This window comes from Euleptes europaea, chromosome 5 (genome assembly GCF_029931775.1).
Source record: "Euleptes europaea isolate rEulEur1 chromosome 5, rEulEur1.hap1, whole genome shotgun sequence".
Lineage (NCBI taxonomy): Eukaryota > Metazoa > Chordata > Lepidosauria > Squamata > Sphaerodactylidae > Euleptes > Euleptes europaea.
Genome location: NC_079316.1, coordinates 30057664 through 30075691, shown reverse-complemented (window position 1 = coordinate 30075691; position 18028 = coordinate 30057664). Strand labels below are relative to the sequence as shown.

General features: G+C 41.4%; 1 protein-coding gene across 1 annotated transcript in view; it reads left to right on the top strand.

Moving 5' to 3' along the window:
• MED12L (mediator complex subunit 12L) overlaps positions 1–18028 on the top strand; it is a 208297-nt gene that overhangs the window by 173422 nt on the left and 16847 nt on the right. Inside the window, 7 exon segments of the mRNA XM_056849403.1 lie at positions 551–640; positions 5094–5203; positions 5883–6018; positions 8400–8561; positions 11162–11530; positions 13825–13981; positions 15969–16171. Coding sequence (XP_056705381.1) covers positions 551–640; positions 5094–5203; positions 5883–6018; positions 8400–8561; positions 11162–11530; positions 13825–13981; positions 15969–16171 — 1227 coding nt within the window.

Genomic DNA, 18028 nt, shown 5'->3' with positions numbered 1-18028 from the left:
GAACCATTATAGCATAAATGTTCTAACTTAACCATCCTTCCGATCTTGACAGTATAGATTACAGAGTATTAACTGTTATTGGAGAAGTATGATCTCTGGAGCATGATGCAAATCTCTGTAAATGTAGAGGCTTCCTTTTCTCTTCAGCTGAGATGAAAGATATGTATGAACACTGGAAAGTGTTCGTTTCTTATGGGCAATAGTGGGACGCGCATTCTTGTGCAGTGTGCTGAATTGCATCCTATAGTGTGTAGGGAAACTTTTTTTGTTTCCAGTGAAACTAGAGTACAGAATAATATTTTCTTTGCACAATATCACAGACTTAGCTTCATAATAAAAAAAATTAAAATACCAATGATAGTTTCCGTTGTCATATAGTATTTAAAATGGGCAAGAAGAGTTGAAGGTTAACAGCAAACATTGGATGACACTTTCTATAATAGTGGATAAGAATGATATTGTGTATCAAGAAAGGCTGAGCAGAAATATGTAACATTAGTGTTTGAATAAACGCACTTGCGTTAATTGCTTCCCCCCCCCCTGTTCCTAGATATTAAGCAACTGGAGGGAAGAACGATATCAGGATGATGTTAAAGCTAGACAAATGATGCACGAAGCCTTGCAACTCCGTCTTAATTTGGTAAGGATAAGATTCATGAGTCTCACATCCTGGAATGCTGTTCATTTGAAAAAAGCACAGGGTAAAAAATTATTCTGATAGTAATGGGAAAGCTGCAGAACAGTGTAGGAAAGCATAGTTTAAATTTCATTGGAAATGTTCTGGTTTGGCTTAATTTTAGAAAATCTTAGTTTAAAATGTCCTGAGGATGGACATTTTAATTTCCAAACCACAAAAGCTAGTATCTGAATCAGCAAGGCAGATTGAAAATGGGAAGTCCCAAAATAAGAGGGAACTATTAGTGCCTGTAAGCTGACAACAGACTTTATTCTAGGAAGGATACATGGCACATTTCTAATTCAGATGAACTGGCAAAGAACTTAATAGCTGAAGAATTCAGTTTTCACCTGATCATGAATCTGACAGCCTACGTTCAGACATAGGGTTGGGTGCAAAGGTTCTGTTTTGCTAATTCAGGAATTCTTGAATGCAAGATTCCTCGTTCAGCAGAAGCAAATTTTAAGATTCAACATATAGTCTGCAGAAGCAAGAGTAGATGACAGATTCTATCTATTGCTGAGGTATTGGTTCTGACTATTGGCTGTATATTTTTAAAGATTCCAAAAAGAGACTCAGAAAAGAGTAAAATAATTTATATATCTAATTCCCAACATGGCCCCATCTGTGGATACTTAAATCCTGAGAATGGGGCCATGGAAAGACAAGACAGATATTTCTTCAAACCTGAGAAAATCTCAGGTTTGCATAAAGAGCTGAAATCTAAAGCACACACACACACGCACACACCACACACACACACAAACATTGGGAGTTAACCCCCCAAATGATAGAAGTGGTGCTTGTAGCTTTAAGAAACAAATGCCCTTGGTAGCTGGAGCCAGGCAACCACTACAGTACTGCCAGCCTTCAAGCCTTGTTTTCTGTCAGTAAAAGGTGGCCTTTGGGGCCAGGCCTAGCAGCAACCACAAGCAACTTGCTACCATGCAACTCAGGAATGGCTGCTTTGCTGCTGTTCAACAGCAACCACCTCATACAAGTCAGCATGGTCTAGTGGTTAAAGTTTCAGATTAAAATGTGCAAGACCCAGGTTCAAATCCCCAGTCTGCCATGGAAGCTCACAGGGTGACCTTGGGGCAGCCATACACTTGCTACCTAACCTATCTCACATGGCTGTTATGAGGATAACATTGAGGAGAGAAAAATGTAAGCCGCTTTGGTCTCTCATTGGGGAGAAAGGTGCAGTCCATATGAAGTAAATAAAAAATAAGTACAGTTGAGATTGGGGACAGATAAAAGGTAAGTTGATTGGTGGGTGGGAAAGAGAAAAGGAAACGGAAAGTTGGGGATGTGGGGGCTGCCAGGAGGAGGGGGAAAAGAAATAGTGTGGGGAGAGGGAAACAAAGCAAAGCACATCTTTGCAGGTTCCCCACCGTGCAACTGGGCCCAGCCTGTCGGGTACTGTGCAACTGGGACAGGCTTTTGCTGGGGAAAGGCTGCCAGGGAGGGAAAGCATGAAAGCTGAAGAGAGGGGGACGGTAAAGGTAGGATGGCTGGTGGGTGGGAAAGAGAGAAGGAAGAAGAAAGAAAGGGAGAGCCTATTGGGGCTTTCAGGGAAGGGAAATGGCAGAAAGTGAAAGAGGAAAATCAGACATCCCCCTCAAGTCCTTGCAGGTCCTCCACTAGTAAAATGATATACCTGAAATACTAAAATTTGATATGAGAAATATTTTATTATACGGAGTAGTTAGAGCCCCATGGTGCAGAGTGGTGAGCTGCTGTAGTCAAAGCTCTGCTCACAACCTGAGTTTGATCCCAATGGAAGTCATTTTCAGGTAGCCGGCTCAAGGTTGACTCAGCCTTCCATCCTTCCGAGGTTGGTAAAATGAGTACCCAGCTTGCTGAAGGTAAAGGGAAAGATGACTGGGGAAGGCAATGGCAAACCACTCTGTAAACATAGTTGGCCTAGTAAACGTCGGGATGTGACATCACCCCATGGGTCAGTAATGACCCGGTACTTGCACAGGGGACTACCTTTACCTTTTTTTCTTCTTTTTTTACCTTTAGTCAAAATTGATACAGAATAAGTACCAAAATAGATTTGGATTTATTTTGTCAGGATATAACTAGCTGATGGATACTGGCATGAAAGTAACAGTAGTTTCTATTCCATCCTAACTTGCTAAATTGCATATCAAGGTAACACTAGGACATGAGGTTTATGTTTCATACTTGTGCATTGTTGCTTATTTTTATACGAACCACTCCCACATTAATATCTTTAGGCCCCTGCTTTCTGCCCTTGCTAGCAGAGGTTATCCATGACAGGGTTTTCTCAGTGGTGGCACCAAAATTTGGGAAGTCCATCTGTCTCCTTTTCTCCTGAAAGTTCTCCTGAATTTTAGCATTTCACAAAGGAAGTTTTCTTTCCTCCTACATTTCCACCCAGTTTAGGGTCCCCAAGGTGGCTAACAATCAAAAACATAAAAACAAGCTTTTTTTAATAAATATTTTTATTGGTTTTCAATATTAAGTGGGGATACAGGAAAAAAGAAAAGGGGGAAAAACCCTTCGATTAAACAATATTTTGCATTAACAGAAGAAAAGAAAAAAGTATTAGTAAAACAAAATGCATAGTCCTCCCCCCTTGTAAAGCTCAATATTACACTCAAAAACAAAAAAACAAAAACATGATACATTTGATCCTCAACTTAACTTTCACCTATCTCCTAAATTTTTGTGTGTGTTATTTTTGTTATTTTTTAGTTTTAATATATTCATAAAAGGCGTTCCATTTATCTTTGTTTGGTCTTTGAATATCTTTTTGTAGTGTTTCTGTTAAATGTGCCATTGTTACATATTCGTAGGCTTTGCAGGGGGTGGGAGCAGTCATGGTTTTCAGCTCAACCCAACCCCTTTCTGACTATATATTACTCTTCCTACACACTTGACACTGAGAGACACTGTCCTTCAGTGTTACTCCTCTGAAGATGCCTGCCACAGCTGCTGGCGAAACGTCAGGAAAGAAAATACCAAGACCACGGTTACACAGCCCGGATAACCCACAAGAACCAATGAACTCTGACCGTGAAAGCCTTCGACAATATTTTAGTCATGGTTTTGTTACAGAGTTGTTCCTGTGGTCATTTTAAAAAGCTACATATTGCAGATGGAGAAGGAAAAAATGTGTGTACAATTGATAACTTATGTACATAAGGTAGACAATATTAGAGAAACATTGAGGCTGCTGTACAGAGATCTGGTGCGTATGGAGAGCTGGGTTAGGGAGGCTCAACCACAGCTTTCACTCATTGTTGGATAATGCATTCTCTATGCACTTTAGCAACTGTTTGCAGCTGGATTTTCCAAAAAGGAAAATCCATCTGCAAATGGTTGTTAATTTGCATAGAGAGTGCATTACCCAACAGTGTGTGAAAGCAGCCCTCATAAAGCTGTAGGGGATTCACCTTTGCTGCCTCCACCACACCTGGCATGCAGCTGTATATCCTGGACACATTGCAGTAATTCCTCCTGCACATTGAAGTCAAGGTCCTCCTTCATCAACCTGCTCTTAAGATTGCCACATATGTGTGGATTGGTGTATTTTCAGGATAGCCTGTGTGTGAGGTTCTGAAGGAGAAGCAGGCGATTGGTGGTAGGTACGATGCAAGAGATTTTGTGTGACTGGCCCGCTGCTTAACAGTGAGAAGGGAGGTTACTTTAGAGCAGGGGTGTCAAATATCTGTCCCCTGGATCTGTCCCCTGGAAAACTCTTATCTGGTCCGCGAGCCAGCCAAGGCAGCCTCCCCACTCTTGATCTTGGTTGGTAAGGCATGGCCCGGCCCGACCAAGTGACACTGATGTCATATCCGGCCCTCGTAACAAATGGGTTCGACACCCCTGCCCTAGAGGCTCATGAAGAGCAGCTCTGAATCCTGGTTTACCTTTGCTTGTTGGTTTACTCCATTTGTCATCTGCCTACTCACTGAGACTCCAGGCAGATTACAGAGTTATAAAAGACAATGCAATAAAGACAGTATAGTGCATACCATGAACAATGCAATAAAACTGGATGACAGAAATTAAATAACAATGAAATAGAGTATAATACATCCAGTGAACTGGATCTCATGATTAGAGGGCGCTGAACTATAGTCATGATAATATGTCTAGTAAGCAATGCAGTATAAAAGTGGGAGTGAAAAGAAGGCTGCCTAACAATTTCATAGGCAATGAAAATTAAAACTTAATTATTATAAATATATAGAAAATGCCTTCCTGAAGATTTCATCTTACTACATCCATATTAACAAATGCACAAGACCACAGTCTAAGACAGTGCACCACTAAGGACTTGCTTGGAATTCATGTAACACCTAGTAACTGCAGTAAGTTCAGTGCTATATATTTGTTCCGTACTGTTATATCTACCTTTTCTATCTAATTGACATTCTAGGTGGGTGGAATGTTTGACACTGTGCAGAGAAGTACTCAGTGGACCTCAGATTGGGCACTTCTGCTCCTTCAAATAATAACCTCAGGAACGGTTGATATGCAAACCAACAAGTATGTAACTACAAGTGTTTATAATTCAGTACCACTCTTTTAACATTGAATAGTAGCATTGTTTATACGTGCATGGCTAAAGTGGTGGTGGAAAGTGCCATCAAGATGACTTATGGAGATCCTGTGAGATTTTCAAGGCAAGAGACCTTCAGAGGTAGTTTGCCATTGCCTGCCTCTGCATAGCAAATCTGGACTTCCTTGGTGGTCTTCCATCAAGCACTAAGCAGGGCTAACCCTACTTAGCTTTGAAGATCTGATGAAATGTGTCTTGAGATATTTTGGCCATGTAGTTTTGCCATATTCTTTTCAAGAAGAACTTTCAAAACTCTGACATAAGTGAGCTTCTCTAAGCCAAGGGGGAAAACCTCCTCAGACACAACCAAGGGAACTAACATGACCAGACAGATAGGGGCTTACTCATGTCCCCAGATAGAGCAAGGCAAATCGACAAAAAAGGCCAGATAGACCTCAGGTTTAAGAACCTGTGGAAAGTACCACAAAGTGGAGAGGGTTACATTTCACCACCATTTTCATTTGAGAAATTCACACAACCCAGGCTAAGAAATAAATAATATTGCATTTCAGAGAAGAATTTAAAACATTTGGCTAACTGAAGAACCAGTGTTTCTCATTAGGATGTAACTTGTTGCTTGCTTATTATTATTTTTAATTCTCTTAGTGAATTATATACAACTGTATTAGACATGCTGAGTGTTTTGATCAATGGAACTTTAGCCTCGGACCTATCAAATGCATCCCAAGTTGGATCTGAAGAGAACAAAAGAGCATACATGAATTTGGTGAAAAAGCTAAAAGTAAGTTTCCAGTCTGATTTCTGAAATCTGCTTCAGTTAAATTCAGTTTTGACCCCCCTTTCTAATTCTTCAAATTTTGTCATGAAGAAAAAGCAATTAAAGATGAAGAAATGAGGGAAATGTACAAAAATAACACATAAAAGCTCAATATAGCCATAAGGTGCCAATCTCTTTATCATGATTAGGAGATAGGGAACAAGCATCCATGAGAGTGACTGATGGGAGTACATTTATTTAGGTACTTTTACCCTACCAATCCCACCCTCCACAGTGGTACATGAGCTTATGACCTGCTCCCAGTCTCTTTACTTTGGCTAAGGCAATCAGCAGTGCTGGTTTTCTCTGAATCAAAGGGTCTAGAATAGTGCATAAATATAAGCAAGAGTTCGAAGCTTACCTCTGAGCTCCATTTGATGGCCTGCATTGGGAAGGGGGCTTGAAGGGGCCTCTAGGGGGTGGGGCAACTCTGGCCGGGTCGAGTGGTTGCAGGGCTCTCTGCAAATGGCTGCGAGCTTGCGCAGCTATGCAGGCTCCCCAGTGATATTTCCCGCACTGATGTTTTCCTTTCCCCTGGCTCTTGGCCCTAGTTTAAACGGGCCAATCATGCTCAGCCAGAAGTGGGCGGGGCCTGGCTGGTGAGCCGCAGCTCCGAAGTTTTTTCTCAGATCCGCTGGCTGAGCACATATCCAGCCTCGCCCCGCAGCCCAGGTCATTCAGTCCTTCCAGCTTTGTCCCACCCTCCTACCCTTTACCTGCTAGTTACTGGGGGAATTCTTGGTTTTATGTTTACTTCTTGCTTTATTTCTTTGTTAGAACTTGTGGGTGGTGTTTGCATGGGGCCGGATCCAGTTTAGGGGAAAAGCCAACCTGCTTGCCCGTTTTCCCCACTTTGGGAATCCCATTAAGGGATTTTTGGGGAGGCCTTGCAGGGATCATACCCAGCTCAGGGGCTGTGGGGGTTGCCTCCCTTCAAGTGGCAGGGGAATCACTGAGTGGCTCAAGCCCAAGTGGAGTCTAGGGTTGCCAGGTCCCTCTTCACCACTGGTGGGAGGTTTTTGGGGCAGAGCCTGAGGAGGGCGGGGTTTGGAGAGAGGAGGGACCTCAATGCCATAGAGTCCAATTGCCAAAGCGGCCATTTTCTCCAGGTGAACTGATCTCTGTCAGCTGGAGATCAGTTGTAATAGAAGGAGATCTCCAGCTAGTACCTGGAGGTTGGCAACCCTAGTGGAGTCCCATATACTGCCATCCCATGCTACTTTCCAGCAGGCAGGCTGAGAGTAGAAGGTTACTCATCGATCAGCAGGTGGGTCGCCAAGCCTGGCAGCATGGATCTCTTTGAAGCCCCCCTCTCCCGCCTTCTCTGGAGTCCCGGGGAGGCGGGGGGGCTTCACGGCGATCCACGCGGCAAGGCTTGGCGGCGTGGAACTGTGCTGAATTTTTTCGGCATTGTTTGGGTTTGGGTTTATTAACCCGAAAATTTTCAGGTGCAATAAGCCCGAACAATACAAAAAAAAATATTCGACAGCCCTAGAGCTTACCCATTTGCAGAGCTTGTCCATTTACTTCCAAGAAATTATGCCAAATCCCTTAAAATATAGAGGAATAAGCTATTACTCTATATATCTGCTATGTGCGGAAAAGGCTGCTATGTGGGGAGGAGAAAAAGACTATTGGTAATCGGAGATTGTCCATACTAGATTGTCCATACTGACATTACCATATAGAGTCATGTGCCCCTAGGGTTGCGAGTTCTGGGTTGGGAAATACCTGGAGATTCTGTGGGTGGAGCCTGAGGGCGGGGTTTGGAGAGGGGAGGGACTTCAATGCCATAGAGTCCAATTGCCAAAGCGGCCATTTTCTCCAGGTGAACTGGTCTCTATTGGCTGGAGATCATTTGTAATAGTAGGAGATTTCTTGTCACCACCTGGAGGATGGCAGCCCTTTGTGCCCCCTCAGCACTGTGAATCCATTCAGAGTTGCTTCCATGGTTCTCTGGCTTGGGGTTGATATATTAGGATCAATATTCTTCCAGTCTTGATGAGAGATTGTTCTTCTACTCTTGTTCCTCCGTTTTTTCAGAATTCTAGCTCAGCATTTAAGGCACATTTCTATAGTTAGGTTTTATTTGAACAGAAGAGGAAAACAGCTTAGAAAGCACTTTTAAGGTGCAGCGGAGACTGTACTTGAAGTCTTGAATAAAATTAGTAAAAGTACAAGGAAGTGATTCATCTGAAACTTGGCTGCTTTAGGATTGTGAAATATATATATATATATATATATATATATATATATATATATATATATATATATATATATATATATATATATATATATATATATATTACATTCAACCTTTTCACTTCTTTTTTTGTTCTCTGTAGAAGGAACTAGGGGACAAGTGTTCAGAAAGTATCGACAAAGTTCGTCAACTTCTACCCCTACCCAAACAGATGTGTGACATTATTGCTTGTGAACCTATGGGATCACTGATCGATACCAAAGGAAACAAAATTGCTGGATTTGACTCTATCGATAAAAAACAGGCAAGAATGAACATTTCCCTATTTATTTATCAACTTTCTTATGCTTACTTAGTAGCCATTGATTTGCACAAGGTGTGCATATTTTTATAACATGTTATTAGGACATAATATGTTATTAAGAACATATTATTGTTCCTAAACTGAACTGTCCCTAAAAGCTAAAATGACTAAACTGAGACTTTTGTACTTTGGTCACATTATGAGAAGATAAGCATCACTAGAAAAGACAATAATGCTAGGAGAAGTTGAAGGTAGCAGGAAAAGAGGAAGACCCAACATGAGATGGATTGGCTCTATAAAGGAACCCATGGCCCTCAGTTTGCAAGACCTCAGCAAGACTGATAATGATAGGACATTTTGGAAGCCATTGATTTATAGAGTTGCCATGAGTCGGAAGTGACCTGAGGGTACTTAACACACACAAACTATTTATCTTTGGAGCATCAACCATTAGTAGACTAAAGGAATAGTAATCTGGTCTTCCTACAACCAAAATTCATTAGCTGCATTATGATAAAATTGCAAGAATAGGTGACTATCTCACAGGGACGGACTTAAAGGAATAGGAGATTTACTGAGGTCCAAAATGGAAGCTTTGACTGACAATGGATTGCTTTAGATCACTTCACATGGAGTCTGTTACCACATAGTGAGTCTGTTGTATGAAGTGCCTCCACATATGGAATGAAAGATATTGCCACACTTCCACAAAACTTTCAGTTTGAATGTTTATAGTGATGTGGTAAAAATGGCTTTCAGTTCTTGGTAAGCCAATACCCGCAAATTGCTTCATCCTGGTATAAGTTAAACAGCCTGACATAATATGTTTGGAGAACCTTTGTGCTTTGACCATCTTGTCAGATAGTGGAAAGTAGCAATTGTCATTACAAGAACTGATGACATTTTTCAGTAATATGCCTATAATGATTTTTTTAAAATTTTGAGATATCAATACATAGGATTGATTTTAGCATGAGAAGCTTTCATGATACACTTAAAAAAAACTTTCTTAATACAGTGTTTTCTCTACAGTGTTTTCATATTTTGCTTTGATGTTCACAAAGAATCAAGGCAGGTATAACAAAGGTTTCTGATTTCAGCCAAGGAAAAGAATGAGTGTAAGCAAAATGTTGAATGCAGTAGATCTGTTCCATTTTTCCTCCATTGGAACAAGCCTTCTACTGAAGCAAGAAAGCTGCTTCTGCTGGGGATAAGCACCACTACCAGTGGAATGAATCTGCTGTATGTAATCCAAGGAATGGGAAATTGTGTGTCTTATTTGCTGAAATATGCAGTATTTAATGGATTTGAGGAGCTTCTGCATGTAGCACATTAGAACAAAAATCTGACTTATCTTACTTTTAATTCTGGACTTTGGTCACCACAGTTAAGATTAAGTTTTAAATACAAGAAATTAGATCACAGCCGTGTGTTTTTAAAAAATTAAACAAATGCTAGGTAATTTGTGGAAGTTTTATGGATGGAAATATATCTCTATAGTTCAGAAAGCTCAACTAGCAACTAGGGAAGCTTGAACATGCCAACCAGTTCGTCTTGCTTCCCAATAGCCAGTAGTGATCAGGCAGCCAGTTAATTGACAGGGAGTTCTCAACCAGTTGGGGTCGGTTTGGAGGAACAGGCTGTTTGCAGCCATCAGAAGCCAACTGCCAGCTGATGAGGGTTGAGCTAAGAGTTGGCATCTGATCTGCTGGGGAAATTGTGCTCTGCACCCACAATATTGTGTGTGTGTGTGTGGGGGGGGGGTCAGTTTGAAGTCAGGTTCTTCTGATCTGTCATCCTGGAAAGTTTGTTACCCTTCAGAGTTCCTGGGAAACAGTAAATTTAGCAGAGGTGGGAGGGTCAGAAGCCCAGTTGATTTCCTTTTCTCTCCACTCCAAGCTGTCAGTTTTGGCTGGAGAGAAATGAACTCTTTTCTCCTCTCCCTTTTGCTATGGGCAGTTCAGAAGCATTGCTTCTGCCCCTGCTCAGATTGTAGGGGAGATGACAAAGGAGTTCTTTCTCCTCTCCTTTTTGAAATGCAGAGATCAAAAGCTTTGCTTCAGTCCCTACCCAGCTTAGAGGGGAAAGAAGAGACATGAGCTCTCCGCTCTCTCCCTTTTGCCACTTCACTGTGTAGCTATTTCGATGAGGGTGGTGGTGGTGGATCAGAACCTTAATCCCAGAAGATCCCCTGGTTATCTATGAGTCGGCTTCTGAACGACAGGCAGCTGCAAGCTTGTTCGTCATCTATTTGAGATATTCGATGCAACCCAGACACATCCCTGATCAGCTCAAGGTCTGATTGTGAATGTCAAGCAGGGTGAAGTTGACGGCTGAACAGGTTCACTAAGAAATTTGCAGCATCCCTAATGGCAGCTCCTGAGACTGTGTGTCTTGAACAATGTCATCACCATATGGATATACACATTTTTTTACATCTGAAATAGTATTGCTAAACTCTTGATAATTTAATGTGTAGTCAGGATAATTCTTTTAATAATGAAGATTCTGTTCACATGATGCTGAATTGTATTGTGCTACAGTTTTAGTGTTGGTAAAATTGTAATTATTTCTATTCATAATTTTAAATTTTGAAACAGGGGCTTCAGGTTTCAACTAAGCAGAAAGTATCCCCCTGGGATTTATTTGAGGGCAATAAAAATCCTGCTCCTCTCTCTTGGGCTTGGTTTGGTACTGTCCGCATTGATAGGAAAATAATCAAATATGAGGAGCAGCAACACCTTCTTCTCTATCACACTCATCCTAAACCCAAGCCACGAAGTTACTACCTCGAGCCTTTACCTCTTCCTCCTGAAGAAGACGAGGAAGAGGAAGAGCCCACAACTCCCTCATCTCAGGAACCGGAGAGAAAATCAGCAGAACTGTCAGATCAGGGAAAACAATCTACTGATGAAGACAAGAAGGCGAAAGGCAGGAAAAGAAAAAGCAAATCAAGTTCCAAAACGGATGTGAGTGATTGGAGCATATGACATGAAACCGGGGGGGGGGGGAGAGAGACTTTGTTGTGCACCTGAACCACATACTGTAAATTTGGAAATATCTTTGTGTAGGTACAGAGCCAACTTTGGTCAGGCTCAAGTGGGCAAATTGTTGGCGCATCTGACAAGTCTAGGTGGACCTGGTGGTTCCTTCCAACGCTATGATTCTATGATCAGATCAATAGTGTGATGTACTGGAATATAGTGCTGGGAAATGTATAGGAACATGCTGATGTCCTAGATAACATTTTGAAGTGAAGTCATGCTATGTTATTTGGTAGGAAACACTTGGGAAAAATATCCTAGCAAGTCAGGAGCAGATGCTTTCTTTCCTTTGAAAGCCACACCTGCATTTTACCTTCAACAGGACAATAAGCATGACATAGGTTTTCCAGGTTTTCCAGTGCCCCTGTATATATCTATGGTGCAGCCTCATTTAGAATACTTTGTGCAGTTCTGATCACCGTATCTCAAAAAAAGAACATTGCAGAGCTAGAAAAAGTATGGAAACTGGCAACCAAGATGATTAGGGGGTTGGAGCACCTTCCCTATGAGGAAAGGCTGAAGAAACTGGGACTTTTCAGTTTAGAAAAGAGACGACTAAGGGAGGACATGATAGAGGTTTATAAAATTATGCACAGGATAAAGAGAGTGGGAAAAGGGATTTTTCTCCCTCTCCCAAAATACTAGAGCCCAAGAGCATCCAATGAGAAGCTGATGGGCAGTAGATTCAGGATGGACAAAAGGAAGTACTTCTTTACTCAACAAGTGATAGAAATGTGGAATTCGCTGCCAAAGGATGTTATGATGGCCACAGGCATAGATGGCTTTAAAAAGGGGATTAGACAGATTCATGGATGATAGGTCTCGCAGCAGCTACTAGCTATGGTGACTAAAGGGAACCCCCACATTCAGAATCAGTAAAACTCTGAATTCCAGTGCCAGAATCCAACATCACGGAAAGGCCTCAGCCTCTATGCCCTGTTGTTGGTCTTCCAGAGTCATCAATTGGCCCCTATGTGAGTCAGGGTGCTGAAATGAATGGAACATTGGTCTGATCCAGCAGGGCTCTTCCAATGTTCTTAGGTTTTCTGTGGACTCATAGAGGTAGAGGAAATTGTGGGTCAGGTCATCTGTACTTGGCAGAGGCCTTTTCTCCTTCGTCACAGCAGTGGTGTAAACTAACTAATTTGAAGGATGGAGCTCATTTTATCTCATTTATTTGTATGCAAAGGTGCCCACAAGCTCCATTCCCCGCCTCATCCTTGTAACTCTTCAAATGTTCATGCTTTTCATAGATTAACCAGTGCTTGAGGTCCACTAAAGAAATTTGTTAATCAGTTTGTTACCACAAATGTGACCATGGCAGTTGTCTAGTTGCTTCTGGGGGATAATCAAGTATGCAAGAGCTTCATGGCACAGAGTGGTAAGATGCAGTGCTGAGTTCTATCTTGACGGAAGTCAGTTTCAGGTAGCTGGCTCAAGGTTGACTCAGCCTACCATCCTACCGAGGTTGGTAAAATGCATTTCCAGCTTGCTGGGGGTAAAGTGTAGATGACTGGGGAAGGCACTGGCAAACCAGCCCGTAAACATAGTCTGCCTAGTAAACGTCAGGATGTGACATCACCCCATGGGCCAGTAATGACCTGGTACTTCCACAGGGGACTACCTTTACCTTTTAAAATCAAGCATATTGTGTGCCTGTGTGTATCCTTCTTACTGGAGAGGGACCCATATGTGGTGTGAGGTGGTACCCAGAGAAAACCGTAGTCTGGGGCCTGTGGTCACTCTCAGCAGCCCTGGGAGGGTTTGGGAATGCAGCCAGCTAAAGTCATCATATACAGTGACTGGATCCACCCACTGTTAGATACTGTGTTGGTACCATCTCCTGGGACTTTCCTGCTCCCAGAAGAAAAGCCAGGAGGTGAATTATTACATTAGCACAATATCTAATGATGTGCATCTCCTACCATTGTTGGCTTCACTATATATGCTTCAGTCAGACATTTCATAGGATTGCAGTGTACTTTGTAATATAATACACAGATTAAGTTATAAAAGCTATGCAACATCTAAGGAAAGGTCTCATCCTTGGTGCTACTTTTGTGAAGTCTGTGATGGAATCTATTTTTTAACAGTATAGTAAACCACAATGGGAATGGCTGTAAAGCCTTTAATAATTCAGTAGGAAAATTGGCATTATTTATGAGGTACTTGGGTCTGAACGTCAGTGACATTTCATTTTTTCCCCTACTTTGCTGAAGGATTACCCACAGAACAACGTCTATAGAGTACCTCCCAATTATTCACCGGTCTCTTCTCAAATGATGCACCACCCTCAGTCAGCCTTGTGGGGCTATAATGTTATGGGGCAACCACCACAGACTGGCTTCTTTGTTCAGAACCAGCCTCTTCCATCAGGTACGTCTGGGTTTCATAAGAGGGTACAAGACATTTGTTTTTGTTTTTAAGGCACAGACAACGTTCTCACTTTTGCTCTTTCTTTTGAAAGGCAATGATATTGGATGCATAACCCAAAAATAAAGGGAACTTTCAGATAGATAGATAGATAGATAGATAGATAGATAGATAGATAGATAGATAGATAATTTATTTGCGGCAGCCAGTCAAAACATGATAAAACGAAAGCATGGACTAATAGATTCTTACAATCAAAGAATTACAGTCCGAGTCTTAAAACATTTTTAAAACATTAAAAAAAGAATTACAGCTGGGACACATCTGTCAATTGCGCTACGAATCTAAGGCGACGAATTTTCATTGCTGCTAAACAAAATTTCGCAACCTGAAGAGTGGTTGAAGGATTACCCCCTTGTAGGAGCATCTCAAACCTTTCACCTGCTCTGTCAGGTCTCAATCTCGATAAGAGGGGCTCAATAAACTTCAAAAAGGGTAATGTATAGAAATGAACTTTCATTTATTTGTTTGCTACATTGTTACACTAAATAACATTAAAAATGGGCCAGACCCAGATTATTTTATTTTGCTGGTAGAAAAAAAAAGTTCCTATAGTAAGATTGAATGCAGCAGTGGGATGATTGGGCATGTGGGTCCTATTGTTATTAGCAAGGGAGGGAAAAGTCTCCTTTTCCACCCTAAAGAAAGTATTTTTTCAGATAACATCAGTAAATCTTTAACAAGCTGTTTCGTATACTCTAGAGGGCAGCAGAGCAAAACTTTGGTTCTGTAGAAGGTAACTGTTTTTTGCTCTCTGGAGAAATATGCAAATATTTAATATTGTTTCTTAATACAGAATACTTTTGAAGTTCCATATAAACAAATCCATATTTGTTTCAGAAGTCTTTAAGACAGAATCATGCAACATGTGCAATAACTGAACCAACTAAAACAACACCCTTTGGTTCCCGAGTCCTTTTTTTTTTTCTAAATCTGCTTTTAAAGCAAAATATCTTATTCCTTTCTCTTTTGCATTGTCCAAAGCTAGTTGTGTGTTATGTGTTCACATATCTACATATCCTTGACCGTAAATAGAGATTAGCTAAGAATGTTAGCGTTTTGGGTGAAAATGAGTGATAGATTTCAGGGTTGGTTTCAGGTGAGTAGCTGTGTTGGTCTGCAGTGGATTCGAGTCCAGCTGCACCTTAAAGGCCAACATTTCCAGGGTATAAATGTTCGAGAGTCAAAGCTCCCTTTGTCAGGTATCTTGAAAATGTATATCCTGGAAATCTTATTGGTCTTAATCTAGATTTCACAGTGAAGAATTCTACTATAAAGAATCTGGAATAAGTTTGATCTTTTCTTAGGTCACAATTAGGGTTGCCAACCTCCAGGTACTAGCTGGAGATCTGCTATTACAACTGATCTCCAGCCAATAGAGATCAGTTCCCCTGGAGAAAATGGCCGCTTTGGCAATTGGACTCTATGGCATTGAAGTCCTTCCCCTCTCCCAACCCCACCTTCCTCAGGCTCCACCCCAAAAACCTCCCCCCAGTGGTGTGTACACACACTCTGTAGACTCAAGCAGGCCAGCTAGCCTTGAGGTTATGTCACATAAATGAGACAAAAGCACTGGTTTTTTCCATCTTGCAAAGAAATGTGAGCCTGAAGCCACAACTGTTGAAGGATGTGTATGTGTGTGCCCCTCTGAAATATCACGATAGGTCTGTGGACCATTATATAGCCCCATTTTAAATATGGGGATGTGCGCTTGCTACTGGTTATGGCCATACATTGTGGCAGTCAACAGTGATTGCCAACTGATGCTGTGATGTTTGGCAATGTTGGGCTCGGTTTTTTTTTCCAAAGGGCATACATTAGTCTAGTTATTGCTTTCCATGAAAGAACATATCTCTTGACGTTTAGTTTGCTGTATGTGGATTTTCAGTGATTGCGAGCTGAGCAGATATTTGGCATTTTGTGTTCTTAGGTGGCGCCAGATTGGATCCAGCGGGCTCCATGGCCCCCAGCAACACAAAGCAAGTTCTGTCCAACATGCTACAACGGCGTTCCGGCGCTGGGATGCAGCCGCCGTCCATTCACGCAATCGCTTCTCAGCAGCAGCTCCTCCAGATGAAACTGCTCCAGCAGCAGCAGCAGCAGCAGCAGCGCCTTCTAAGGCAGCAGGCCCAGGCAAGGCCTTTCCCAACAGTTGTGCCTTCAATTTGGGAGCTGTACTAATTTAATTCATTTTCTTCTCCACTAGGATGATATGATGCAGAAAACAATGTCAGGGGCCAAGTTAGGATAAAGAATGTTTAACTTGTTATGCGTGGGTGGCTGATTTCCTTTAAACTGTGTTCTCATCCCGTTGTCTCCGTTTCCTCTTTTAATTTTACTGCAAGTCTTGTAAATTCCTGTTCTCATGTCACACAGACAGCAGATGTGACACTGAATGTAATTCTGGCATTTAAAGACTTTTAAAAAATCATCAAGAAATAGACACTTTTGACCAGTTCTGATCTCTCTTGCATCACTTAGCTATCAGTGTGTGATTATCACATTTAGAAATAAGGTTCCAGACTTATTTGCTTCTGAAACATGTCCATGCTTTAGATTTGGCTTGTCTCAGATGTAATAATAAACCATGGTTTTGCTATTATATTCAAATGATCAAACCATTTCAAATCTTTTTCCTCCCCATTTCATTGCTTACATATTCTTGTGAACTCATTTATTCATTCTGCTCATTTGAACCACTTAGCTTTTCTTCTTTCAGATCTTTTTTCAACACCCAGAACAATGCCTGAGCCAGGTTTATCCTTAACTTTACACCACCATTCAGTTTCTAATCTCTTATTCACTTTCTTTCCCTTAGCCCCAGTATTTTCCATAGTATGATCTGTGAGCTTTCCAGGAAGGAACTATGCTACTTCCACGTTCTGCACAGCCTGATTCAAACTATTAGCTGTAAATAAATTTTAAATAGAAGAAGTAGTTGCATTGGAATGTGGCCTGTCTTTTTTTCTAGGGTAATGTGAGTAAAACTGTGAGGAAGTGGCTAATGTGTTCATACTGGAAGTTGAAAGAGCTGGATTCAAACCACCATTTAGTTATGAAGCTCATTGAGTGATCTTGGGCCAGTCACAATCTTTAAGTGTAACTTACCTCACAGGATTGTTGTGAGAGTAAAGTGGAGAAAAGAACCATTTTTTCTGCTCTGAGCTCCGTGGGTCGGATAAAAAATGGAGACAGTGGGCTGGTTTTCAAACTGTGGGTCAGAGGTATTACAAAACACCTGGATTGGGTTGTGGTAGCTAAGAGTGATAAACCACTGCTGAAAAACAAGCAATGAAAGAAAGATTCTTCTTTCTTTTCCCCTTTTCTTAGACCAAGGTCTTGGACAATAAAACTATAAAACTTAAATAAGACCCATCTCTAAAAACATCTCCCTTCGTCTCTTCTCTGCAGCCTCCAAAAAACGAGCAACAAAATAGGTACACTGAGGGTCAGAGTCTTCTAAGAGAAACTGAACCTTTTGCTCCAAAGTTGCTCGAGAAGATGTGGATCAAAGAAAGATTCTTGTCTTGTACTTAAGGTTTCAAGACAGGACAACAACCTAGTATAATTTAAGGATATGTCTACACTTCCTGCTGGTACTACTTGTTCTTGGTAGTAGAGAGAGAAGGAGCAAATTTGTCCCCTTTGCACTGGAGTTGTGATTGTGTTCTTAGAACTTTCTCCTAGAACAATTGAGAGATGACACTTCTTTACTTTCTGCAAGTCCTTCCTTAAAATGTCCATGAAGCCTTTGGGCCAAGCCCTTCCTGTTCCTTACCGTCTAAAAATGTGCAACTTAAATTAATGTGTTTCCTTTCCATTGTTTATCCCCATCTCCCCTTTCCTTAGTTGTCTCCCTTACAACAAATTTTATATTGTAAGTACGCTAATGCTGCTAAATAAAGGATCACACCGGGGTGCATTCAGTTATGGAAGTTTCTTAATAATGGCTTAGAAAGAGACATAGGAATTCAGGTAGGAAGTAATGTT